This window comes from Taudactylus pleione, unplaced genomic scaffold, assembly GCF_031769625.1.
Source record: "Taudactylus pleione unplaced genomic scaffold, aTauple2 ptg000334l, whole genome shotgun sequence".
NCBI lineage: Eukaryota > Metazoa > Chordata > Amphibia > Anura > Myobatrachidae > Taudactylus > Taudactylus pleione.
In genome coordinates, this window is record NW_028284735.1 from 2,382,972 (window position 1) to 2,410,028 (window position 27,057).

Sequence of the window (27,057 nt, forward strand, 5' to 3'; positions counted from 1 at the left end):
TGCACATACAGTTTAAACATGTTTAAACATTTTACACTTTATACTGTGTCCAGGGCTCTCATACCCCTGCAGTCCAGGACTTCTGGAGATCTCCCCCGATGCATCGGGGGTTAAAGCTCCTGAGCGCCGCAGCCACAGGACTTTGGCTGTGAGAGCTCCCTACTGCCCCCTCTCAGCGCCGGGGTTATAGGGAGCCAACTCTCCCTGTCCATCCCCCAGCATGCAGCCACTATACCCTGCAGTGCCGCGCTGGTGTGACGGGAGCTAGGCTCCCAGGCCTCAGCATGGAGCACTTGGCGGCTCATTACTCTAGTCCTCCCCGATGCAGCTATGCTCCTGGGTCCCCAGCTGCAGTGAATCTGTTCACCCGATCCCCCGTTGCCGCAGCCACCGGAGATAGTGCGGAGCTGTGGTGCTTCAGTCCACCAGGGGTTAATGCATAGTGCTTCCGCGGCCGCCGGGGAGAGTCCGGCCGTAGCAGAGCTAACATTTAAAAATATATTTTTTTTAAACGCTCAATGCCTAGCGCTGCCAATACATTTAAACATGGCGCCTAGCGCTTATACCATTCAAAAGATGGCGCTGCAGTACGGGGTTAACCCCTTTAGTGCCGCGATCAGCAACGTGGGGGGAAGCCGGCTGAGGGACTGAGACCCGGCCACGCAAATTTATAGACTATACTTGATAAATGCTACGTCAAAGCCGATTGGTTGCTATGGGCAACTTATCCGCTGGTCCACTTCTCCACGCTTTTCACTGTTTGATACATAAACCCCAGAGTAGGAGACTGCTCAATTGTGATAAGTGTTAAGGGACCTGTGGCTCCTTTCTATTTCCCATAAGTGGTGGCAGTAAAAAGAGGTGCATGGTATGATGGGTAGAGTGATAGAATATTCTAAGTATGATATTAGGCTCAGCGCGAAGTGTGCTATGGCAGTTTTGACGCTAGTGTATTACCAGTCAGGGTGATAGTTATTGGCTCTGACTTAGGGCCTGATTCAGCAAGGAATGCAAAGGAGAGAACGCACGCACCGGTCTGCTGCGAGAATATGCTAATCAATGCATACGCACGGAGACAGCAGCACAAGATGCAGATGCCCAGCCCTATATATTAAGCCGCCCATATCCCGTTACTCAAAGCCTGATCAGGGCGCAAGGTAGCGTAAACATCTGTAACATCGAGAACCATGGACTACATTTGCATAATAGTGGTTGACCAGACCTTGCGCAGGATCTTGGCAACTTCCTGTGTTACACGGAGTCTCATCACTGCACTCATTTAATTATTGACGGCCCTAAAACGGCGTCCCAACGCAGAGGCACGCCTGCGTTCACCCGACCACCCAATATCTCCACCCACAAACGGCACTTCTGGTCAATCAATATTGGAAGGGGTCTGCGTACACGCTGAGTGTAGTCTGTGTACTCTTACGCGATCACACTGGCTAGTTCGCGCACGCGCAGTGCGATGCATACACAGTACAAAGACATCGGCCAAGTGCATGCGTTCTCTCCTTTGTGTTGCTTGCTGAATCAGGCCCTTAGTCCCCGACAATAAGGATAGCAACTATTAACCATAGTACAGGCATGGTATTAATTAGTGGGAAATATTTTCCATAACGGTGCAAAGCCTCTTTTAAAAGCATGACGTGCTTCTCATATTAGAGAAGGTCTCTTTGAATATAGCAAGGGAAATCGAATAGGTATCCCTTTAAGATATCCCACAGCACAATATTAGCAAAAATGTATACAGTAAATACTAATCAGAACGGCAGGAGACCATTGTGCAGGTCGCCATTTCGTGCTGCCGTTATGGTCAATCTCCTTTTTCTGCTACCATGAATACGTTGGATAGCTCCTGCAGCCACTTTTTGAAATTCAGCCATGAAGCACAAGTAGAAGGTTAGTCCTAAAAAGCAGGGTCAGACCCATTCATTTAGCGCCTGACATTTGACAGTGCCATTTCTGTAGCTCTTCTGTGCTACCTCCTTCAGAGTAAGTGGATTGGAAAGTCATATTGTACAGATGAGTCCTTACTAATCTAGCCTCAATATGCCATACAGCGAGATATGCAAGCAGTCATATCTAGTATAACGCTGCTAGTGCCTGACGTCTAAATGCATGTGAGACGCAATGCGATGAGACTGTGCCGATTCACTTGATATGTAACATATCTTTGTGCAACTGAGTTTGTAAACAAAACTTGATGTGGAAAAAAGGGCTCTGTATCATTGCACTTTGCATACCGATTAAGAGACTCAGGGGTCTATGATACTAAGCCTTGGAGACAGAGAAAGTGGACAGAGATAAAGTACCAACCAATCAGCTCTTAACTCTCACTTTTCAAACAGCCAGTATAGATACAGTTCGGAGCTGATTGGTTGGTACTTTATCTCTGTTCACTCACTCTCTCTCCAAGGCTTATTACATAGACCCCCTCAGTCGCACACAGAAATACAATAGTCGCTTAATAAATTAATCAGTACAATTTCATGGTGCGTTCCAGTCGCAGCACGAGACGTATTTTCAGCAAAAAACAAAACAAAACACTAGCAGAGTCTGCAAGACTGCAGCAAACCGGAGGGAGGACACATCTGTAAGTGTAGAGAAGCACTACTTTAGTGACCTATTTGTGGAGACATGTTGAACTTTGGAGATACTTTCTTGAATCGAGATTTACTGTATTATATGGTCTTATTGTACCACTTTTGGAAAAACGAGAATGCTGCCCTCCCAATGCCTTGTAGGATAAAAGGATAAATCATTTTAACATCACAACTTTCCCAAATGAAGTTTACATTGTAATATGAAATACAGGTTTTGACTGCATATTGGGGCTGTGGAGTCTGTATAGCAACATTCGACTCTTATTTTACTACTATCCCACTCAGTCTCTTTAATGAGTGGCAAATGTACAGTACTGTAGTAAAATGGTAGGCATTGCCATCACCACATGCCTGTACAGCTACCTACATATGGATATTGGGATAGGGATATAGTGGTTCTTGTTTGCGCTTGAATTTCCGCAGCTCAAAATTGGTAAAAATTTTAATTGGGTGGGTATATGAGCGCTGGTGTAAGAATGTACAATAACTGCCTATGAATCTAAAATATGTTGGTAGATAATGGTGCAAGTGTTGCTGAAGTCAAAATTATTGATTGAATGACAGTAGATGCAAACCAAATGAAATAAAAAATATGGAAATGGAATTTAAAACAAATTTTAAATGGAAAAAAAATTCAAATAAAATGAAAGTTTAACAATAAATGATTAATAAAAAAAAGTCTATTGAATCCATTATGAAATGTATTTGTTTGTTTGGAATTGCCGATAGTGTTGATAGGATGTGATGCAACGAAACATTACCTATCAACACTATCAGCAATTCCAAACGAACAAATACATTTCATAATGGATTCAATAGACTTCATTCTAAGGAAAAATTACTTTTGGCTTAACGGCAACTTCTTCCTCCAAACAAGAGGAACCGAAATGGGCACATCTTTTACCCCCTGCTATGCTAACCTGTTTGTAGAATGGTGGGAGGACAACTACATCTGCCAAAATAACCCTTACTCAAACATCAAATTATGGCGCAGATACATCGAATATCTCCTAGTTATTTGGGACGGAACAGAAAATGACCTGGAACAATTCCTTATGTATCTAAATCAAAATAATTTGAATCTGGAATTTTCATCCAATTACAGTAAAGAGACCATCACCTTTCTCGATTTGGATATATTTATAGAAGATGAAAAAATCATGACCAGGAACCATATTAAAGATGTAAGCGGCAATAATAATTCTCCCTGCCCAAAGTAACCACCACAGGAAATGGATAAGTAACATCCCAGACGGCCAATTTCGTTGTCTAAGAAGAAATTGCACGAAAGATGACACCTTCAGATAACAGGCAAAAGAAATTAAGTCAAATTTCATCAAGAAGGGCTACAAAGAAAATATATCATCAGAAAAAATTGGCAAAATAGACAGGAAGAAACTCATTCAATACAAAGAAACAATAGAGGAAGAAAGACCAGTATCATTCATAACCCAATTTAACAGTAACCACAAACAGATTGAAAACATCCTAACAAAACACTGGAACATACAGCAGTTGGATGAAGAAGCAAAGAAAATACTACCAGCAAAACCATACATTATATACAGAAAGGCAAAGAACCTCAAACAACAACTTACTAATAGTTTCTATAGAACCGAGGACACAAGAGAGAGAACAAATAAAGCGTCAAAAGGGTTCCACTTTTGCAAAAACTGTAGTGGATGTAAAAATCAAATTAAAACCATTAACAGAACAATAGAATTTACCTCAAAGCAAACAGGACGCAAGTACCCAAAGATTTTATCTCGTGTGAGACGGAAGGCGCAATATATTAAAATGCCCGTGTGGCATTCAGTATATTGGTCAAACCAAGCGGAAAATCAAAGTAAGAATATCCGAACATATTTATATATCATCAGAAAAGGCCTCAGTACTCACAGTGTATCAGCTCACTTTTTACATAGTCACAATAAGGACCCAAAAGGACTGAGGTTCATGGGCATTGAAAAAATAACACAAAATTGGCGAGGAGTAGATCTAATAAAAACATTGGAGAAAAGAAACTGAGTGGATCTACAACCTTAAGACACTGGAACCATACGGACTAAACATCGATATAGAACTAAAAGCATTTTTATTAATATCCTATTACTTTTTAAAGAGCCAGTTTCATCCATAGTAATTCTAAAAAAAACCCCTCTAGGTAATTTTCAATGGTATTTTATAAACTAGTATTCCTGCACAATCCATCCATGTAGATGATAGACACCTATATAATTTTATATTCCATTTATTTATATTTTTCTTTTAATCGATTTCCATTTCTTTCCCTACTCATCTATTCACTATCCCTAAACTTTCATTTTCCTTGATTTGGCATAAAAACAATATGAAGCCCAAAACATGTGCTTGCCTCCTTTTACCCACAACTTTCGGGACAGGATATCCTGTTTTTACCTTTTTTTTTTCAATAAAGATTTCCCTATAAATAGTCCATAGACACATCATTCCCCATCCTTGGCAAAGGACCCTTCTTGGAGGTCTGAAACGCGTTGGGGAGTCTGAGGAAGTGCCCAGACAACAACACTGCAGCCACCACTACCAGTCAACCGAACATCCCCTGGCGTGCTAAGTCATCAAGCGACGCCAACCCGGCGTGCCAGGTAGTCGCGGCTCGGACGGGAGTCCGCAGCTAAAGTCTACTATAACACAAAGGTAGTCAGGGTGAGTGAGGTGGCACTAGGATTGCATCTCAGCGGATCCGACTGGGCTACTTACAGAACTGGCACACCTCCAAATAGTCTATTAAGACAATAAACATTTAACAGTTTAATAATTGTATGCCAAACTGTTTTCTTGACTCCTCCTTCCTTTCAGTCTTTCTTTTCTCACTGTTTTTATTAATCATTTATTGTTGAACTTATTTTATTTAATTTTTTTTTTTTTTCCATTTAAATTTTTTTAATTCCATTTTCATATTTTTATTTCATTTGGTTTGCATCTACTGTCATTCAATCAATAATTTTGACTTCAGCAACACTTGCACCATTATCTACCAACATATTTTATATTCATAGGCAGTTATTGTACATTCTTACACCAGCGCTCATATACCCATCCAATTTCAATACCTACATATGGAACTTTAATCAGACTCTCCACAAAACTTCATACTGGCTCTCAAGACCCACTTTTTTATCAAAGCTTTCCATTACTCCTCCTACGGTAACCCACGGCTCCATGCTTAAGGTGGGTTTCACAAGGCACGATTTGGCTAACGATCCAATCTCACTAGTGATCTCCCTTGAACTCTCCCCAACAGCTCCAGTGAACGAAGTGCAGCAAAAGCTGCACGATGTACACCAGATCTATCGTACACGAGCTAATGATTTGCATATTTATTAGATCGTGTGCGATATCAGAGAGATGCATGCACGGATCAGGGAGATCTGTGATAGATACGCGAATCAGGTGTTTAAAAAAAAATAAAAATCAATGACTTATGCACGGACGGATCAGTGAGATACATCTGTGTTTAAAAAAAAAAAAAGACGTCCACCAGTGGGGAAAAAAAAAGTAAAAAAAAAAATATGTGCATGTATGTTTTATTACAGTTTTGCTATCATGGTGTGCGTGTTCTGTGTTTATTCTAATATTTATTTTGCAGTGGAACTACAGGTACTAGCGGGCCTGTAATGCCCCGCATGCTGGTACTTGTGTTTCTCCAAGTACCAGCATGCGAGGGAGGTTTGCTGGGACATGTAGTTCAACTGCAAAAGAATATTTTTAACTCTCATTTACACTACACTATCAACCCGGCATAACCCTGGGCTATCAGCCTAGGCCTGGGGTGCCCTGGAGTGGGGGAGCTCCCAACTCCCCAGGGATCCCCGGCCTGGGCTGACTAGTGGTATGGGGTAATGCTTTGGCCGGGGGACCCCATCAAAGGGTTCCTCTGGCTGTGGCATTAACCGCCATGCTAGAAAAAGTTTGGTGCTGGTTATGGCAAATAAAGGGGGCCACTACACCTTTTGTCCCCTGTATTTCCATAACCAGGACTGGATCAAAGCCCAGTGCTGGTTGCGCTAAACACAGGGGACCCCTACATCTTTTGTTCCCTGTATTTTGGCAATCAGGGCTGGTTCTGATTAGCCCGATGCTAGTGAAGCTTAATACAGGGGACCCCTACGTCTTTTGTCCCCTGTATTTAGCACAACCAGTACTGGGTCTCCAAAGCCCTGGGCTGGTTGTGCATTTGAAGGGGAGAAGGGGGACACTTTTTTTTTTTTTACTTTTTACACAGGTTTTAATTTATTATTTTTTTAACATAGAGTCTGTGTTGGACATCACATTGTTCAATGTGCAAACACACAGAACGATTTGTGACAAATCGTGAAACACAGGTCGCTGATCTTTCTGCATGTTGAAGAGAACAGCGACCATGATCAAAGACCAGCAGGAGCGCGCATCGCATCTTTGTCATGCCCACACACGGCACTTTTTTTTCTTCAACGATTTGTCATTCCAATCGATCGAAAATGGCCAAATCATTAAAAAAAATATGAGATATGGTAAGAACTTACCCTTGTTATATCTATTTCTACGAAGTCCATAGGGTTCCACAGGATACCTTGGGGTATAGGTGATGACGTCAGGCATCGGGCACCATAGAGTTAAGTTTTCAGCCTCCCAGGATGCACTAGACCCCCTCCTATACCCCGCCCCCGAGCCAAGGCATCTCAGTTACGTACCAAGCCATAGGCCGGAGGAGGAGAAGGAAGAGAGAGAAAAACGATCTGGACACACACAAGAATCACATTCTCACCAGAGGGAGATGGAAAATCCGGTGAACAGAGCAAAGCCCATCTGCAGCACAGGTGCGACAGGGCGGGAGTCCTGTGGAACCCAATGGACTTCGTAGAAATAGAGATAACAAGGGTAAGTTCTTACCATATCATATTTTCTACTTCAGGGTCCATAGGGTATCCACAGGATACCTTGGGGATGTCCCAAAGCAGTATCCTTTAAGGGTGGGGATGGCCCTGTGCTGAAAGGAGAATCCGCCGCCCGAAGGAAGCATCCTGAGAGGCAAAGGTGTCAAACGCATAATACCTCACAAAGGTATGGACAGAGGACCACGTGGCCGCCTTGCAGATCTGGACTGCAGAGGCACCACGTCGAGCTGCCCACAAAGGACCCACAGACCTAGTGGAATGAGCCTTCACAGAATAACCTCTCGGTCGACACCACTGGAAGAACGTATGCCACACGCGATGGTATATTCTCGCAGAAGACTGTTTCCGAGCTCTTAGCATGGTTCGCACTACAGAGCTGGAAAAGCCCCTGGACCTCAACATGGCCATCTCAACAGCCACGCCGTCAAAGATAGCAGAGTTAGGTCTGGGTGAAGACAAAGACCTTGTGACAGCAGGTCCGGTCGTAGCGGCAACCGCAGAGGACTGTCCACAGACAGACCCTGAAGGTCTGAGAACCAGTGCCGTCTGGGCCAAGCGGGAACTATCAACAGGAGCGTCCCTCCTTCCTGTTTGAATTTCCGGATTACCCGCAGAAGAAGGGCAAACAGAGGAAACAGATAAGCGAACCGGAACATCCACCGGACGGGCAGAGCATCCACCAGAGACCCGTACACCGGCAACTTGTTGTTGTGCCGGGACGCCATGAGGTCGATCTCTGGAAGACCCCACCTGTCCACCAGCAGTTGAAAAACGTCCGGGTGCAGGGACCATTCCCCCGGATGAACGTCCTGGCGACTGAGAAAGTCCGCTTCCCAGTTTAGCACTCCCGGGATGAAGACCGCTGATATGGCCGGAAGATTGCGCTCCGCCCATACCAGGATCTGGGACACCTCCACGAGAGCCGCCCGATTTCGGGTTCCTCCTTGCCGATTTATGTAGGCCACGGTGGTAGCGTTGTCCGACTGGACCTGCACCGGGTGACCTTGGAGAATCCGATGTGCCTGCTGGAGAGCATTGAAAACCGCTCGGAGTTCCAAGATGTTTATTGGAAGCTCTGTTACTGCCCGAGACCACCTGCCCTGGAACAAGTGTGGACCTGAGACAGCTCCCCAGCCCCGAAGACTGGCGTCCGTTGTTAACAGGACCCAATTCGCCACCCAGAACGAACGACCCTTGTTGAGATGGGTCGTCTGCAACCACCAGGCTAGGGACAGGCGAACCTCTGGAGTGAGCACCATCGTCTGGGACTTTAGACTCTGAGGCAGTCCATTCCATTTGGACAGGATCAGGTGCTGCAGAGGTCTGGAGTGAAACTGGGCATATTCCACCATGTTGAATACCAACACCATGGAGCCCAGTAACCTCATCGCCGAGTGCAGAGACACCCGGCGGCTCTGCAGACAACTGCGCACCCTCAACTGCAAGGCAGAGATCTTTTCCCCCGTCACAAAGATCCTTTGCTGTCCGGAGTCCAATAAGGCTCAGAGGTGCAGAATCCGCTGAGACGGGATCAGGGTGGACTTCTGCCAGTTTATTAACCAGCCGTGCCGTTGCAGTACCGCAATGGTCAGATCCAAGTGGCGTAGAAGGAGCTCCGGAGATCCTGCAACTAAGAGAAGGTCGTCCAAGTACGGCAACAGGCGGACTCCCTGCAGCCGCAGGGAAGCCGCCATGACCTCCATCAACTTGGTGAAAACACGTGGTGCTGTCACCAGGCCAAAAGGTAACGTCCACCACTGAAAGTGGTCGCTGCGGATTGCAAACCTGAGGAACTGCTGATGGCGCGAAAGAATAGGAACATGCAGGTAAGCGTCCTGTATGTCCAATGACACCATGTAGTCCCCAGGTTCCAGCGCCAGAATGATGGACCGTAGGGTCTCCATCTGAAACTTCGGCACCCACAAAGACCTGTTGAGAGCTTTGAGGTTGAGAATGGGACAAAACGACCCATTGGGTTTCTGCACCAAAAAGAGATTGGAATAGAAACCCTGGCCCTTCTGGGAGAATGGAACAGGCACTATAACTCCAGCCTGAAGCATAGTGTGCAAGACCTTCCGCAGCTCTGCGGCTTTGTTCCGGTCTGATGGTAGACTTGTGGTGAAGAATCGAGCCGGGGGTCTGTGCCAGAAGGAGAGGGCATACCCGTGTGAGACCACCTTCGAGAACCCAAGTGTCTGTAGTGACCGACCAACACCGGGCGAACTGCAGCAGACGGCCTCCCACCTTGGGATCCCCCAAAGGGAGGCCCAGACAGTCAGGCCGCAGGCTTGTCATCTGGCTTAGGGGCCGGACGTCTGGTACTCCAGGCCTGCTTCCGGGGCTTGGCCGATTTTTTGGGGCCAGCCTGTCAGGGAAAGGACTGTGCTTTAGGCTTACCCTGGGCCCTATAAGGCCGAAAGGACGACGTACCTGAACCGGAAGGAACTGCAGCAGACGGGAGACATGCCGATGTGGCTGCCGCCAGCGTGGCTACAATTTTGTCCAGGTCCGGACCAAAGAGAACTTCTCCGTTAAAAGGCAACGCTTCCAAACCCTTTTTGGAATCAGCGTCCGCCTTCAAAGATCGCAACCACAAGGTGCGACGAGCAGCTACAGCTGCCGAAGAAATTCGAGACGCCAGGGTACTAATATCCAAGGCTGCTTCGTTGATATAAGTGGCCGAATCCCGGAGATTGCCGATCAACTCCGTCTGTTCAGCCGAATTCGAAGGACGCCTCCAACGTATCCGCCCAGCGCTCCATAGCTCTGGCAACCCAGCAAATGGCCATAGCTGGCCGCCTTGGCCCCCCCCCCGCAGGGGAATAAACGAACTTTAGGCAGACCTCCACCTTGCGGTCCGTAGCATCCTTAAGGGAGGACATGGATGGCATGGGTAAAGTGGCACTACGAACGAGGCGTGTCACATGAGAATCCACCTGTGGAGGGGATTCCCACTTAGAAAAATAATTATCCGCGAACGGATAAGCCACCGCCAAACGCCTCTGCGGCTGGTATCGTTTGCCAGGCTGTTTCCACGCCTCCTCTAAATGGTCCACCAACTGACCCGAAAGAGGAAAGACTGTGGCGTCACCCTTAACATCCTTAAAAAAGGCATATTTGGATTTAGACGCCGGAGGAACTTCGTCCTCAATCCCCAAAGCTGTGCGGACTGCCCGAATAAGTCCAGGAATATATACCTTGGACCTAGCGTCCGCCTCCTTAGTACGAAGAGGTTCCTGGTCGGAAAGATCCAGAATCTCCCCATCATCAGACGTCACTTTGTCATCCTCATAAGGAGCAGACAGACGCCACCGGCCGCAACACAGACTCCCCTTGTAACACCTCTGACAAGTGCTGTACAGAACTAGTCAGGGAATTAACCCACGCCGGCTCCTGAGAGATCGGGAGAGAGGAAATAGGGAGACTGCGGGGTACCACCAATTGCCTCGGGAAACCCTGCATGGGTGACGACACCACTGACTGCTGGGACAATCCCATCTGCAAGAACGCGGGCTGCGGAGCTAACTGGCCCACCAAGGTTGTAAGCGCCTGAGCGAAACAAGCCCAGGGCAGCTCCTGTACCGGTGCTGTGACTAATTGGCCGCAAAATAAAAAACACTGCCGGCATAGGCCCTCCGCGCTACCTTCCCTCTCCGCTATTGGTACTTTACACGTAGTACACTGAAGCTGGAGAGGAAAGTCACTCTCAGACATGATGGTGGAAAGTATGTGACCCCTCTCACCAATACTTTTAGTATAGCGAGAGACCACCCTGCAGCACCGCACTGCAAGGGCTTCAGCAGAAAGAGCAGGGACAGTGATAAGGCTGACAGTTAGAAAGCAAAAGTATAGGCAGCAGCGCTAGCACAGTCACATACAATGCAAAGTAATTCAATTCCTGCACTACCAGCGCTGATAAATCAACTACACAGACACAGAGCCTGGTAGGACACAGCGCTGCATACACAGACCTGAACCAGACGGAGGAGAGGTATGCCGGGGGACCCAGACCGCGATGCCTCCGATCATAGGCTTCCAGCAGCGTTCACCATGCGTTGAGAAAGATGGCCACCGAGGAGCATAGAGGAGGCTGGCCTGGGGGAGGAGCGCTGCCACAGGGCCAGTCGGCGTGTGCAGAGAGGGAAGGCGCGCTCCCCTGGCATGCATTTAACCCCTGGGACGCCGCAGCGCTACCGCGGTCCTGCTGTCCCAGGGGGGTAGTGGAAGCGCAGGTTAGTACCTGGCTCCACGCTGCAGCCAGTCCCCAGGGAGCCCCCTGCCTGGGGACTCTGGACCATGTACTGGGGACTCGGGAGCCCCCTGCCTGGGGACTCGGGACCCCGCTGCTTACCTGCTGACCCCCTTAAATCCGGCCATGGTCCTAAACATCTGGGGTCACCGCTAGCTGTGACCCCAGATGCCTACCATCCCCAGATTGGTACCGGCGTTCTGGTACCGGCGGGGGTGTAAGGAAGACAGCATGGACGTCAGGACTGACAGTCCATGCTGTACTTCCAGATGTGCAGCCACAGCTGCATAGAAGAAAACTTCAGGGGCTCTTCATGGCCCCCCTCTAACAGGTGCAACCGACTCCGGCCGGGCACCAAACTAAACTGAGATGCCTTGGCTCGGGGGCGGGGTATAGGAGGGGGACCCTAGTGCATCCTGGGAGGCTGAAAACTTAACTATGGTGCCCGATGCCTGACGTCATCACATATACCCCAAGGTATATGTACCGTGTGTGGGGCCTTAACCTTCTCTCCCTGGTATCACCCTAGTTTGTCTGCGCCATCCCTTTTGACTGTAAGCTCTCACGAACGGGGCTCTCTTCTCACATGCACTTTCCTTTCCCTCATTTAGATCATAATTTCCTCCTCACTGCCTACAGCGGCACCTATACCTTGGATTCTGCCATCCCTGCTGCTTATTTGAGTATTAGGACTGCCGAGGCAGCAATGTTTCTAAACCATGTCCTGCAATGTTCTGTACTGCAAGTCACTTTTTTCTGGTTTCTGTTCATACCGTTTCTGTACTTTGCAAGGCGCTGCAGACCCTTTGTGGCGCCATACACATGAGGGATTATAATAAAACACCAGGCTACTTAGATTGAACATAAAACTGCTCAATAATATAATGTACAGTTGTTCTGGAGAAGCAGACTACCCCAACTCTAAAATGCAGTGTAAAAACAGAGCTGATCGACATGTGCATGCAGCATGTAAAATCATGCAGTATTTTAACACCTTTCTTGCAGTGTTACATAGTTTGTTCAAAAATTACAATTTGCACCAACTCTAAATCAGCACCATCATTAGTATTCCCCTGTATACCACTACCAAAACTCTTGAACATGTGTTAATGCAATCACTGATATTTATATAATATAGGAAGTGTTTATTTTGAAGCTGGAGTTATTTCTACAGACTCCAAAGCCCTGTTGCACATATCAGCACTATATGCTGTTCTCCAGTCCTCACCTCCCTCTGTCCCCAGCTCCATGACGATTGGCACAGCTTGGCTTTGGATGTTGAACATAGTCTCATATGACTCTCTTTCATCCTGTGGTTCACTTGGCCTAAAAGTGGAATAAACAGGAGAGAGATGGTGGTGTCTAGATTCACAAACCGTTCAAGGGCTACTACTGCATTCAGAGGTTTGCACATGAGGGATAACAAAGTGAGGTATTCAGCTTCCAAAACCAGAGTAAGACAAAGTTATTTAAGACACTGACCTCATTAAAGGAGGAGCCGATTCGACTGGCCTTTTTGCCTCCGTTTTGGGTACCACAGGTGGAATTACAGGTCGAGAGGAGGGGCACATATATTCACAATCGTCAATACTTTCCGAGTGATCCCCCAAAGAAGGCTTTGGCACCGGGAATGGCCTGAAATAATGGGGAGAGAAAGAAAGAAAAAAAAGAAAGCCAAATTGTAGTGAAAAAGGATCTAAAACCAGAGAAGAGAACAATTTTCTATTGAAGCATACCAAATCTTTTATGTAGGTAACAAATATGGGGGTTAAAAGGGTCCCCCCACACTTTATCAAAAGGGGTTTTTCCACAAAAACCCAGACCATTCTCCATTTATGAGAGGAGCTGGCTTCATTGGAAAGAGCTTTTTACCACAAAACTAAAGGGTTTAATTTGGATGTATAATTAAAAAGTATCTTTATTTAATGCCCATTAAATAAAAGGAGAATGGGGGAGGGTTCGCCCATATTTGTTAAATTACAAAATACCTTTACTTTTCCAAAATATATGCAGACCTAGAAAATTAAGCCAACATTTATTGTTCATTCTCCAGAGGGTAATTATACCTATAACGCTTTCAGACATAAATCCACGCTTTAACCCAGCTCAGACCATGGACACAGGTTGAAGACTGGGTTTCAATACCTCCCCTTTCACACCTGTGTGATTGACCAGGGTTGTCATCCTTCACATCAGACCCGGGTCTTCAGTCCAACAGTGGACGCTTGGAGATTATGTCATCACCAAGTCCCTTTAGAAAAGACCCAGGTTGAAAGTCCCGGGAATAACCCTGGTCGATTGCAGTGTCGTGGATCCGGGACTGCCAACCCAGGTCAGACACTTTCAAGCAGGACCCATATCGAAACGCCATGCCTCGGCAAATTCCAGGTTTTTGTCTGAAAAGGGTAAAAGTAATTTTCTCTGTGTGTCCTATTTTGGGACACAGGCATTCTGTGGTGTAGACATGTTAATTTCCTATGACTGTTCACATGTGTAAAGCACTTATATATGCACAAATCCTTATGGTGGAATTACATGAGGACCCTGTGATGAGTATGGGGGGGTAATCTCTTTCTTTGAATAGGGCAAGGTTCACTTGTTGTCTTTGGGAAATAAATTTTAATTATTTGTAATCTGCATGGTGTCAGCAATCATAAGAAAATTAAAAGCAATCTCGTCGAGACCCAGAGAAGAAGAAAAAAATAATACACATAGCTAACAAAGAACAAGAGCAGTTAAAAGATTTGGAATCAATGCATTGACAGCCACAGGAAAAAGGAGCCTATTAAGAAGACACAGTCTTTGGGGTAAAGCCACAAAATATTGGCCACAGGTTTTGCATTTAATATTATTGCCCTTTTTAAATCCTGTGGCTAGTACCGACACTTAAAAAAACAAAATACCCTTATGGAGTATGTGCAGATGCTGGGAACATGTCAAACCAGACTGAAGAGAAAAAGTAAACGCAATAGTACTTAGCCAAAATCAATTTCACAAACAATGCTTCACCTATAAGGAATCATGACTAAACCAGATACTGAAAGAGATTATAAAAAACCTGTACAAGAAAATGAGACCAAAAGCCTTCAGGACAAGGGAGAAGAGAAAAAAAACAGAAGGGTCCTAAACATACTTTATAGTGAAAATGATACACTGACAACACTACAACTAGCAACCAGAGATAAAATACAGAACTTAAGCCAAAACTAAATACTTTCTATTCCTATCAAGTTAGCAGCCTCAAAGGAAAAGTACACCAAGCCCTTAGACTGCCTAATAAGCTCAGGCCTTGAATTATATACTCGTGTCCTGACTAAAATGAAATCCATAAGATCAATCACCTTTACCTACAAAGGGGTTCACCAATCAAAGTCTCATGATTATATGCTCATTTTGTTTTAGCGGTTGTTTAATTTATTGGACACCGGGTGCTGCCTGTTTGCTGTTTAGCAGTTCGGGAAATAAGTACTGTAGTATAAAATTGTTATGGTCAAGATACATTTTGCATGTCCTTGAAAAATGTTTGGGGAACCCCACAAGATAATGCACAGAAATGTATAAAATTTTATATACATACAATAATATAGCTTGTGAGTTGCGTTTGTTTCCTGGCCAATCATTCTGAAAATGACCCGCTAGGGGACTGAAACGTTCAGGCAACATTCTAACAGGATGATCCCTCTTTACAGCAAGTAGATGTATAGCACCTAGGATCTATGTCCAAGTGTTATAGGAAGAGAGTAGTGACCACTTCGAGAAAAGTGTGTGCTGGGAAGGCAGATCTCCGGGCAAAGCAGGTGTAGACATGGCCAACTCATATCTCTGAAAGTCTTCCTCAAAAGCAACCCAGCCAAGTGATTAGATAACAAGCTAACAAAAAAAAAAAAAAAAAATCTAGAGGGGCAGTGAACTATTCCCTTGAACAGTCGTTCATAAACCAAATAAATTCTCTAACTTTAGGAAGCCAATGAAAACCTTGTAACTGTATTGAGACCTATGCTTTGTTGAATCAAAGTTGAATTTTTTTTTTTTTTTTTTTACCTTATACCGGAAAGCCGGGTCTGACCCGGAGGTTGGAACTGGGTTCCAATCCAGATCAAACCCGCAATTTGCCCGGCACCAACGCAGGATATTCCCGAGTCGGCACCGCTCACACCGGAGCCGGGTCTGCAGAGACCCGACATTTCCGGCATGGAAGCGGACGCTTGGAGATGACGTCATCTCCAAGTGCCACTGAAGTCGGCAAATTGGCAGGCATGTGGCACGATCCAGGTCACCCTGACCCGGTTCGTGCCGTTTACACTGCAGGGTTTCACGGGTTAATCTTGTGTTAAACCCTGCAAGTCACCTGGGTTGGATAGCAGGGTCAATCGACCCGGCAATCCAACTCTTTCCCCTTTTAAAGAGCTACCCGGGTGAACCCTGCAATAACCTAGGTTTTAGCTCTGGTGTAAAAGGGGTTTATAGGAAAGATTCCTGGACTGCACACAAGGGGTATAAGGCACAGAACCGATTGCATGTATTCCACATACTTTCTACTCCATTCACTTAAACCCTATAGCATAGGGTGAGAGTGCAAGTCTAGAGTATGAAAGTCAATTAGCCCTCAATATATTGCTAGAGTAGCACTGCCACCCACAGTGACTCTCCTGCTTACTAATTTATATAAAAAGTGCTGGAACAAGTTTTTAAACAGTATTTCCATTGAAAAAGGTTTAGGGCACTCAGCATTCTCAGTAGCCATTCTAATCACGTATCTTTGGTGACATTTCCTGCCTCAATGCTGAGAAAGGAGAACAAAAATGAAGAAGCAGATGACTTTCTAGTTACCAACATTTAACAATTTCATGCAAATAGAATGCAAAAATCATTAGAGGCAGAAATATTGTAAAAGGATTTAAGTATTGAACCTAAATATATTTATTCACTGTAATATCAGTATTACAAATGTATTTTACAATACACTCTATTAATTGGAGAGAACATTTGCAGGAGCTAACTACATGGAAGCATACCTGGAGGCCAAAGAGTAGATTGCATTTGCGGAAGAGGAGGGCTTCACTTTGGGATCATCCATATCAAGCCCTGTCAACAGCTCCACACTTGCACTCTGTGAAAAGCAAAAATGTGATGGGAAAAAATAAATAAAAACTATATAAAGGATAGATTATGGAGACACCCCATTTATAAAGGTCTTCTTAATACAGAGATCAGTACAAGGTAGTTTGTGCTGTTCATTACAGTACCTCTTCTGATAAGCTCACTCTCAAATTTAAGGAGACTTAAGCTGGCCACACATCTAAAAATTATCTGTCCAACCAGCTGATTGGTTGGAATGAAAATCTGGTAAGGTATGAAAGCAAATGATAATCAGCAATTTGCTCCCAAAAGCTGTAAAATGGACAAAAACTGTTGTTTGAACAAATTGTTTAGATCAACATTTAACAAAGTTGTCTGAGACGACCATTTTCATCTGTTTTCTGGCATTTAGGAGCAAATTGCTGATCATCATTTACTCCCATATGTTACCAGATTTTCATTCCAACCAATCAACTAGTTGGCTGGTTGGACAGATAATCTTTAGATGTGTGGTCAGCTTTAGACTATATTACCCAATAAGGGAACTCGCACTGCTTAGGTTTAGGACCGTGGTCTCCAACCTGTAGCTCGCGATCTTAATTTTATTAGCTCACCTAACTGCAGCACTGCTGAGTAAACTAAGAGGAAGTGACCTCTGACGCATGCTCCCTCGTAGTGTCGACGCCATGGGTGGAGCACGTCAGGTGATTGCCACAGCTGTACTTCCCTGTGGTTCAATCCACAACATCTACGCTATGGCAGAGCAATTGACTTACGCCCAGTCCTACTGGAAAAATCACACAGCAGCCCTGCCTATACAGTATCTTTTGCTCCTCTACTGCACCTTGGAGCCGGTAATTAACAGTGAAATGTGCCTGTGCTTAAATTTTATTTACAAACTACAATAATTTTATCACTGTAATAATTAAATGGATTGTTGTTTTCCATGAAACATTTTTCCATTTTCCTTAAATGACCTTCAATTGTTTGGTTATTAGCCAGATTTTTTTTCTACAATTTTAGTAGCTCTTCAGGTGGTTTCCTTTTACTAAAGTAGCTCACACCTCTATTAAGGTTGGCAACCACTGGTTTAGGACCATCCTGTTAGCAGAAGCAGTTGGCTTATATATACACACACAAGTGTTTTTAATGAAGACTTAATTTTATTAAAAAATATATATATATATTTGGAGGCATGAATCGTGTTGTTTTCTATTGAAACACATTACTTACTGTACCCGTGCTGTCCAAACTCTGTGTGCTACCATGGCGGTCCCTTATCTCATCTACATGTGAAGGCAACGTGAAGGGCAATGAGTGTCTGTTAGGAAGCTCCTTTCCTCCTGCCCATGGATCACTAGGAGTAAGGCTGGACGTTGGAGCTTTGGGTATAGAGCGCACATGCCAAGGGTCTGCAGGACGGCTTGAGGAAAATGGGAGTGGCTTTTCAGAAGGTGTGGAAGGAAGAGGTCTCCTCTGAGGTCTGTTGTCACACACCATTGAGTGTGGTCTATCAGGAGGTGGAGGAGGTGGGAGGTCTCTAAGTGTTGGGGGGACAGGCAATGGTTTGTCCTTGTGATGTAAACTGCTAGAAGCCTGAATGATCACAAAAAAACAAGAAAGTAGACTAAAAGGTCATTCACATCTGACAATCTTTAAGATTTAAAAGTAAGAGTATAGGTATTAAAAGCCTTACCTTGCAGCTGGTTGCTGGGCTACAAGCTCCTGGGGGATTTGGGGTTCTTTGCTGCAGCAAATCTAAACGAGGTGGAACAGGTGGCAGGGAAGTTTGTGGAGCAACAGACAATGGTGATGGTGGTCTCTCAACCTATAGACAAATTTAAACCGTTATAGGACAACACCGTAAAAAGTTATAACTGAGAAGTTTCCAGTAGAAGTGCTGGACTGGATAAAAATCCTATTACATAAGCCATAAAAAGCCTTTTTGTGTCACTTTTCACAAAACGTGCAAGTCAGTTCACCAAGGTCAGAATTACATTATAAAGTCACATAAACAAGCTAAATAAATAATGCATGCCTTGTCTGAGACAAACCTTGGCCCCAGCTAACATGAAGAGAGAATCATTTCCACTGTCATCGTCGTCATCTTCATAACAAGGGGAAGGTGCTCCATCAAGACAGTGTCGCAACATTTCTGCCATTCCACCACCTCTAGGGTCAAAGGGATCCACTACAATTGGTTCAGTTCCTTTGATTTCACAGCGGCAGAATGGGCAGCCTTGTCCCTCTGACTCCTAACAGGGGAAAGTTGAAAATGAATTAAAAAAAAAATGCAGCTTTACAAAAGTTATGATTTTCTTAATGGAAATATTTAGAAGAAAAACGATAAATGCTGACCTGCCAGGAAGTGAGGCACGATGTGCACATTAGATGTCCACAGGGTTCAATCTTAACATCTTTATCGTTCTCAGCACATATCTTGCAGAGCTGGAAGGTGGAGCCCATTTCACAGTACAGCTCATACTGCTCCTGTGGAAGAGAGAAAAAAATGTACACAAAACATTGACAGCACATTACACTAAAAGTGGCAACAAGGTTAGCCTAATTATCCATACATTATTAAATAATCCATACATTAATGTACCTGAGTAACTTTGATGTGGTCCTGAGGGGTGGGTTCACATAGACCTGTCAGATCTGGGTTCTGGTTGCGGCCATCGGGAAAGAGATAGCTGCAAGTGATGGATTATGAGGAGCATTAATATTAGTGGGTGAGGATAAAATATAATTAGGAGAATAAAGCAGATGATTGTGCTCTTACAATCCTTCCCGAAATCCGTCAATCAGAGCCTGGAAAAGTGGTTTGTTGTGTGGAATGGTCTGCAAAATATTTCCATCCCCTGTAACATATCCAATTGCCCACTGACCAAGTCTTGTGCAGCTCAGACGGAAAATGTAACTGCAAGAGAAAAGGGTACACGGGAGAATGATCAGTTGTAGAGAAATAATTCCTTAAAAAAGTAGGAATCTCAACACTCTGACCCAAAATTATATTCTATTGACAAGGAAACTAAAATTACTCTAAACAGGCAATCAGATTGATTAAAAAGTTCAAACACCATTTTCCCTCAATATAAAAGTTACCCGCAAATTTTACTTTACCTGGTCTGGCTAACTCAATCTTTTTCTAACGTGTAACTCTCATTGATTGAATGCAATAAACCATTTATGAAGACTTATGCAAAGATATAAAGACGGCGTCTCTCATAGCAACCACCTTACTTTTTCTCCTCTGTACCTTTCAGAAGAATCTCCCAATAAGTCAGCATAAACCAGGGGCAGAATCTTGACATGCAGCCTTCTAAGTAGAGATCACTTTTGTCGCAATGGGTCAAATAATGTATAAAGTTCACTTCATATGCTCTATTATACAAAATGTAGGTGCATTGAAAGCATAAGAGAAAGTTGCTAGAGAAGTTAAAGCCATAGCAATGGCATCAACAGCCACTTACAGCTATAAAAGCAGCCAGGTCAAAGCGGGATTTATATGTTCCTCCCATCATGCAGGAACCCAGTTGCACCACCCAGGTTTGAACCCATAAGTAAAGAGGGTGTTATCAATCACTTTACATTCATTGGCAGGACGTGTTTTTAATAGAGCCCACGTCCTGGAAACTTCCCCATGATCTACTGCCCCGAAAGAACATAAAAAATGTGCGACAAGAAATGTTAATTTTAAGGGCATTAAATTATGGTAAATAGGCCTCAATGTGCTCGATCAGGCCTGGCCAACCTGTGGCTCTTCAGCTGCGGTGAGTCCCAGCATGCCCTGCAACAGTTTTAGCATTCCCTAATAGCAAAACTGTAGCAGGGCATGCTGGGACTTGAAGTTTCACAACAGCTGGAGAGCCACAGGTTGGCCAGGCCTGTGCTAGATCCTGAAGCAATAACTCTGATAAAACAAGCACACCAGACATCATCCATCCATCAGGTACAGCTCAACTGCGTCCCCCCAAGACAAAAATAAGCTCTACCTGGTGGATGGATGATGTCTGGGGATGCCTGGGTAACATCTTTATCAGTGTGATATTTGTCTACTTTTTCATCTAGTAGACCATTACACTCAGTGAGAGTCCATTGCTTACTGTGTTTATAGGTCTTGAAATAAATTTTTACACTATTGGAGGCTTTCTGCCCTTTCCATTTTATATGCATTCTGGAGGAAACATAAGGCGAAGAGAAGGATCCTTGAGTGGTAGTATCAATTGCTGATTGGGCTTAATATTCCATCATTGAATGCGCATTTGTCTACTTACACTTGTAGACCATCTCATGCAGTAATAATGCTTGGACTTATTCCTTAACATACACTATAGTTTAAGATTTACTGCACTATGTGTGGTCTGTTTGAGTGGTCTGTCCAATGGAACTGTTGTTACACCTGTAATATTGCATAAAAGGCTATTGCAGCGCCTTCTGGACTCATTGGTGATATTTTTTACTTATGTCTATTTTGGAAGTGTGAGGGGACACTGCTGTACCAGAGAGTCTGTTGGGCTACTTTCCAGCACACTTGTAATCGAATATTGGTGGCAACAGGTTTTAAGGATACCCATGCTTGACCACAGATGTCTTAATTAGTACCTCAGTAAATTTGATTTAACCACCTGTGCTCAACCATGGATAACTTAAGCTGGCCATCCACTATACAATTTTCTGTCAGATATCTGTCCAATCTGGCTGGTTGGAATGAAAACCTGGTAATGTATGGGAGCAAATGACATTCGTCCATTTGCTCACAAACACTGGAAAATAGCCAAAAAAATTTAAACAATTTGAACTTTTTGTTTTGTCCTTTTTGGAGTGTTTAAAACCATATGATCGAATGTCATTTGCGCCGATACATTACCAGGTTTTCATTCCAACCAGCCAGATTGGACAGCTATCTGACAGAAAATTGTATAGTAGATGGCCAACTTAAACCTGAACTGGTGGGGTGATTTTTGTATTAGATGTCATCTTGGATCACACCACACTTTGTTAACTCCTCTCTGGAACAACCCAGATTTCCTCCCAGGGATGGACCTGCCAAAACATTTTATTTTCCATAGTTCTAGCACCCTTGCGCATTCTTCACTAATTTTGCAAAGTTACAAACTCTTTTCTGCCTTCGACACAGGTTTTTTTTTGTTGTAACCAATTTTTGCAAATACGCCACTTTTACCAAACTCTTCAGACTTCTCAACCTTTCCCTAATTCACTTATAGAAACACACTGAAGGCAGTCTCAGAATACAAGGGGACTCATCTATTCTTTATCAACTGTTGCTCTCCTATAATTAGCCTGACAATGAATTGTATAAGCTGGCCTGGGAACATGATGTGGGTGAGACTGACCCCTGAGGAGTGGGCCAAAATCAGAATGGGAGGTTGCTAAAAGCTCTAACTCCTTTTGTGTAAACACAAATTCCTATAAACATTACTTTAGATGGTACTTCGTGTCCACACAGCTTCACTAGATACATCCTGCGGCTACTTGGCTATGCTGGTGAATGTGTGGCCAACGAGGAACATTGTTGCCTATCTGGTGGGCCCGTCCCCATATCCAAGCCTTCTGAATGAAAATTCATTATCTAATTAAATCAGTGACAGGATTGCAATTGCCAAATACCCCCCTTATATTCTTAACTCTCCAGGCCCGTTTCCCTACTTTTCACGCCCCTGTCCTAAATTAAACAAATATATACTGAAGGCGGCCAAACGTCATATTGGTCCCGCAGACAGATCAGGGGGTGCGATGTACGACCCTGTGGGAGCGTGCTCGACCCGATATCAGAGCCAGACACGGTGCGATATAGCAGGCAAATCGTACCAATCAGTTGGATCGCCTGCTATATCGCCCCGAGTATGGGGGCCTGTTTGTGCTGAGAAATGAACAGCGTTACAGGGGAAATTAGCATGTAATGCCGGCGGCGGTTTAGCCGCCGGATCAAATACCGACAGTGGCAGCCCTGCGGGTCTGAATCCCGACAGCTGAAAGTACCCCAACACTCCCCTCACCCCCTAACCCTAACTCTCCCTTAGGGGTGCCTAACCCTATTCCCCTAGTGCCTAACCTCCCCTAGTGGTGCCTAAGCCTAACACCCCCCCACTTCCCCTACCCTGACCCTCCCGGGGAGTGCCTATCCCCAAGTACCCCCCCCCCCGGGGGTCCCTGAACACAACTCAACCCTCCCATCCCCCAAGAATTTTAAAGATCAACGCAACAGGAGAATGCATTGCACATGGTACAATTTAACTAAAGAATTTACAAACAAGGAAAAGAAAGCCTTCCTTTATGTTCTGTTAATTTTTGTTGCATACCGGTATTAGCCAGTTATTATATAGTCAATTTTAGATTATTATTCTTGGACCACAATATGTGGAAATATATTAAACATATCTTTATCTGAAGGCCGATAAGCCTGGTGAATAGTAGAGAAATCCATCTAGCAATAGAACTCTTAGACGACAGCCAACCCGGCTTACGTGCATCGTGACGTACCAAAAGGGGTATCCGCACGCCAAATGGAAGACAAACGGCAAAATAAAAAATTAAACATGGACGACAACCAAAAAAAACAAAAGACGTAGTGCCATTGAAGGACGAGGAGGGAGGGTGGAGGGGGTTTGGGGATCAGCAGCAGGGCCAGATCCTCTGGCTGCTGGTAACGTGTTCAAGATAGCTCCCATTTGATAGCTGCCCTGCGATCCTTCACCCCGTGACCAGAGACCTAATTACCTAATCTGGCTACAGGAACCCAGGCTTCTTGCCGCCGTGGCCGCCCAGCACTATCCTTCTCTGATAGGCTATGGTGACAGCGGCTACCGGGTAAAGTGCGGACATGAAAGCCAGAGGCGGCATGTATTCTTTGAATAGAGCGCCTTTTGAACAAGTATGTATAGGGTCCCAGAAGCGGACTGCAGTTGCTCACTGCCGGCACAGATCTACTGCCGGCTTCAATCCCAAGCCTGATCCCAGAAAGAGTATTCAGGCTGCAGACCTAAAACAAAAAGTAGAAAGAAACCTGCAGCTATCTTCATGCCTTACTCCTAAAGCACTGAAAATTAAACCAGAGTTCTGGTGGAGAAGGGACAGGTATTAGGGAATAGAGGAGGGCTGAGCATTTTATACATTTAGTGCCTATACTCCTGCACCAGCTCCTCTACCAAAACAAATACCAGTGTCCCCCAGATAGATGCAAGAGGAAATAAATGGAAAACAAAATCACCAAATGAGACCCAGCTTAGATGTAAGACCCTTGCACATACAACGTACAATGCATAAAAAACAGAAACCATACAAAGATAATTAAACTATTGCAAGTATTTTTTTTTTTTTTTTTAACTATGAGCCTAGTAACCGTGTACCTATGTATACAAGCCTTGAATAATTTTCTTAGCTCTCAAACTACTTTTCTGCCTCCTTTTAATAGGAGATTAAACGTACTCACCTTCCAGGTTTGTGAATGAACTTCTGAAGTCGAGCTTTAACCTCATCGTATGTTAGGAAGGCCATGTAACCAGGATGAGTCACAGCAAGACTATTCCAGTTCCTGAGCAGGGAAGACCATGGCTGTTGGAAAGAGAGTACCATAACTGTAAAGACTGGAAAAAAATATCACTGAATTCATTTAATAAAAAATAGTCAGGTATGATCCTCCATAATATCAATCCAACGGTGTTAAGGGGCCAGTACATCAGCAATTAATTGGGGCAAGTCGTCTCCATTCTGATGATGCCGATTGGATGATCGGCAAAATCCAACATGTTAGACAATCTCAATTTACTCCAAAAATGATCAGAATCAGCGAGTTTGGGATTTTCAACATTTTGTACTTTGCAAATCCTAAAAGAACTGGAATGGCAATTGGGGATTCATCCATTAGATCACTATCTTAAACAAGAAAACTGAGGACAGAGTTTCTTAAACTCGGTCCTCAGGACCGCACACAGGTGACGTTTCCCAGGTCACCCAGCAGGAGCGCAGGTGTATTCATCACTCACTGACATTATAAAAGTTCCACAGGTGGAGCTAATTATTTCACTTGTGATTCTGTGAGGTGACATTGAAAACATGCACTGTTTGGGGTCCTGAGGACAGAGTTTGAGAACCATATGGCCCCGCATTAGTATACATTCAACTGTAGTTAGGACCTATTTATTTTACCTGAAAAAGCCGAGTGAAGATGTCAAACTCAAAAACAGAAATATAATCATTGCAAGTGAGATCAATGGTGGATTTCAGAGCCATGGCTTCTAGTCCAGAGGAAATCGGGTGGACATCGTGCAGGGCATGACGGAAACTCTTCCAAGGGACAATAGTTCTTTGGAAAAATAAAGCATGGTTTTTACAAAAAGTTAGCCACACAGTGTGCAAAGCCGCTGCTACCAACGCCTTTTAAAAATACACATTATTCCAGTTTTTCTACACGGAAACATTCAGTCAACAAAATATGTTAAATTGGACTTTAACCCTGTCTATGTTTAAGTTTATTATGGCTCTTTTGAGCAAGGTTACCAAAGAACTTCCCTTCCCAAATAAAACTGCAAACGGTTACACAGAGAATGCTCATTTTGTACATAAAATGAAGCCATCAAATGTTATAGCCTGCATTTAATCCAAAAAGGTCTCTTGGCAGCTTTGTTTTGAGAATGACCTAGAGGTAGAACACTTACAGCTTAAGTAGAGTTGTCATGCTTTGGCATATGATATTTAATCAATGTCAGACTGTCAAAATGCTCAAGGACCAATACAATTATATCATATATTAAGGGTACAGGTTATTTGCCTATCCATTTCATTTATTTCTTATGGACACAAGGACTCAAGAGAGAAAAAAAAAAATCAAATATTACAATAAGTAAAAATGTACAATATTATATCTTAGAGAGACTGCATTAACAGACTCTTAAGCTGGGTACACATTGGAGCGATGTCAGGTCGATTGGCCTTTTCCTAAAAACAAGATAGCCTACATTGCTCAGTGTGTACCGGCGGTTGCATGCCCCAACAGTCGCGGGACACCAAACCTAGTAATAACGCCAGCGACCTGTGGTAAGTTAATGAAGGACGAAACAGTGATTGTTAAGTCGTTCCTTAACTCATTCAAGTATGTACAGGGAATGAATGTCTATCGCTCCTGTGTGTACCAGGCTTTGGAAAAGTGAAATGAATTTAAAAACAAACAAGCAAAACAAAAAGTGTTCAACAATACCTCACAGTAGATAAGGATTAAAAAGGATGAGAATAAAGAAATCTAACTAATGATTAATAATACTTCAGCAGGAACCGATGGTTCATTCCACTGAATGGCGCACACACGTTTACACAAAAGGTTTTCAATTAGACCCAAAAAATTGAAAACACAACCACACTTCAGTTCATGGCGTCAATTAGGAAGCTACAATAGTATGGCAGAGAATGGGCAAATCTTAAGCACAATATTGCACTGTGCAAATGTACTAGAGCCAGTATCGAGCTGCAAGTCTATCACTTGTGTCCCTCATACTTGAGAGGGGTGTACAAGGAGCATTCATGTACAATTACAGTAAGAACTTGTAAGTTCTGTATGCTCCATGGAAGGGAGTATAATTTTTGGGTTACATGTACCTTTGCAATAAGTTGCTTACCAAGCACAAAAATCTGCACTTAAACGAGAGGTACAATTTTCAAGATAATTGCTGTTTATTTGATCTGGATGCATCTATATGCTAGATTTGGAATGGGATTGTAATCCTGACAGTGGCTGGCTGAAGGGAAGAAATCCCGACAGCGGAGGTAAGTACAGCTAACCCTCCCCTCCCCCCCTTACCCTCCTTTAGGGGTGCCTAACCCTAAGCCCCCCTAGTGCCTAACCTTCCCCCAATAGTGCCTGAACCTAATATTCCACCTTCCCCACACCCTAACCCTCCCGGGGGAGAGGGTGCCTAACCCTACCCCCCCCCCCCCCCTTTCCCTAGCCTAAACCTAACTCTTCCCAGGGGGTGTCATATCCCTAAGTCCCCCAAACCTAACCCTTCCCCCCCCCCCCCAGCAGCTAAGAGGACAGGCGACTGTACTTACCTCGTTGGGGGCCGCGTCCTTCTGCATTCCGGTGTCGGGATTATGACAGGAGTCGGTATCTTGACGACTGTCATTAATCACTAGCCGACATTCCGGCGTTGGGATTGTGACCGGCGGCCGCAACTACATCCCGCTAGATTTA

At 44.4% G+C, this 27,057-nt stretch overlaps 1 protein-coding gene across 2 annotated transcripts in view; it reads right to left on the reverse strand.

Moving 5' to 3' along the window:
• Positions 1 to 27,057, reverse strand: part of CBL (Cbl proto-oncogene) — an 81,671-nt gene that overhangs the window by 13,179 nt on the left and 41,435 nt on the right. For both annotated transcript variants that reach the window (XM_088443812.1, XM_088443811.1), the window contains exons 4-14: positions 25,020 to 25,176; positions 24,304 to 24,425; positions 19,633 to 19,770; positions 19,456 to 19,543; positions 19,209 to 19,340; positions 18,905 to 19,105; positions 18,547 to 18,678; positions 18,084 to 18,446; positions 16,787 to 16,881; positions 13,254 to 13,406; positions 13,000 to 13,097 (exon numbers count right to left, since the gene is read on the reverse strand). In XM_088443812.1, coding sequence (XP_088299938.1) covers positions 13,000 to 13,097; positions 13,254 to 13,406; positions 16,787 to 16,881; positions 18,084 to 18,446; positions 18,547 to 18,678; positions 18,905 to 19,105; positions 19,209 to 19,340; positions 19,456 to 19,543; positions 19,633 to 19,770; positions 24,304 to 24,425; positions 25,020 to 25,176 — 1,679 coding nt within the window. The remainder of the gene's footprint in view (positions 1 to 12,999; positions 13,098 to 13,253; positions 13,407 to 16,786; positions 16,882 to 18,083; positions 18,447 to 18,546; positions 18,679 to 18,904; positions 19,106 to 19,208; positions 19,341 to 19,455; positions 19,544 to 19,632; positions 19,771 to 24,303; positions 24,426 to 25,019; positions 25,177 to 27,057) is intronic.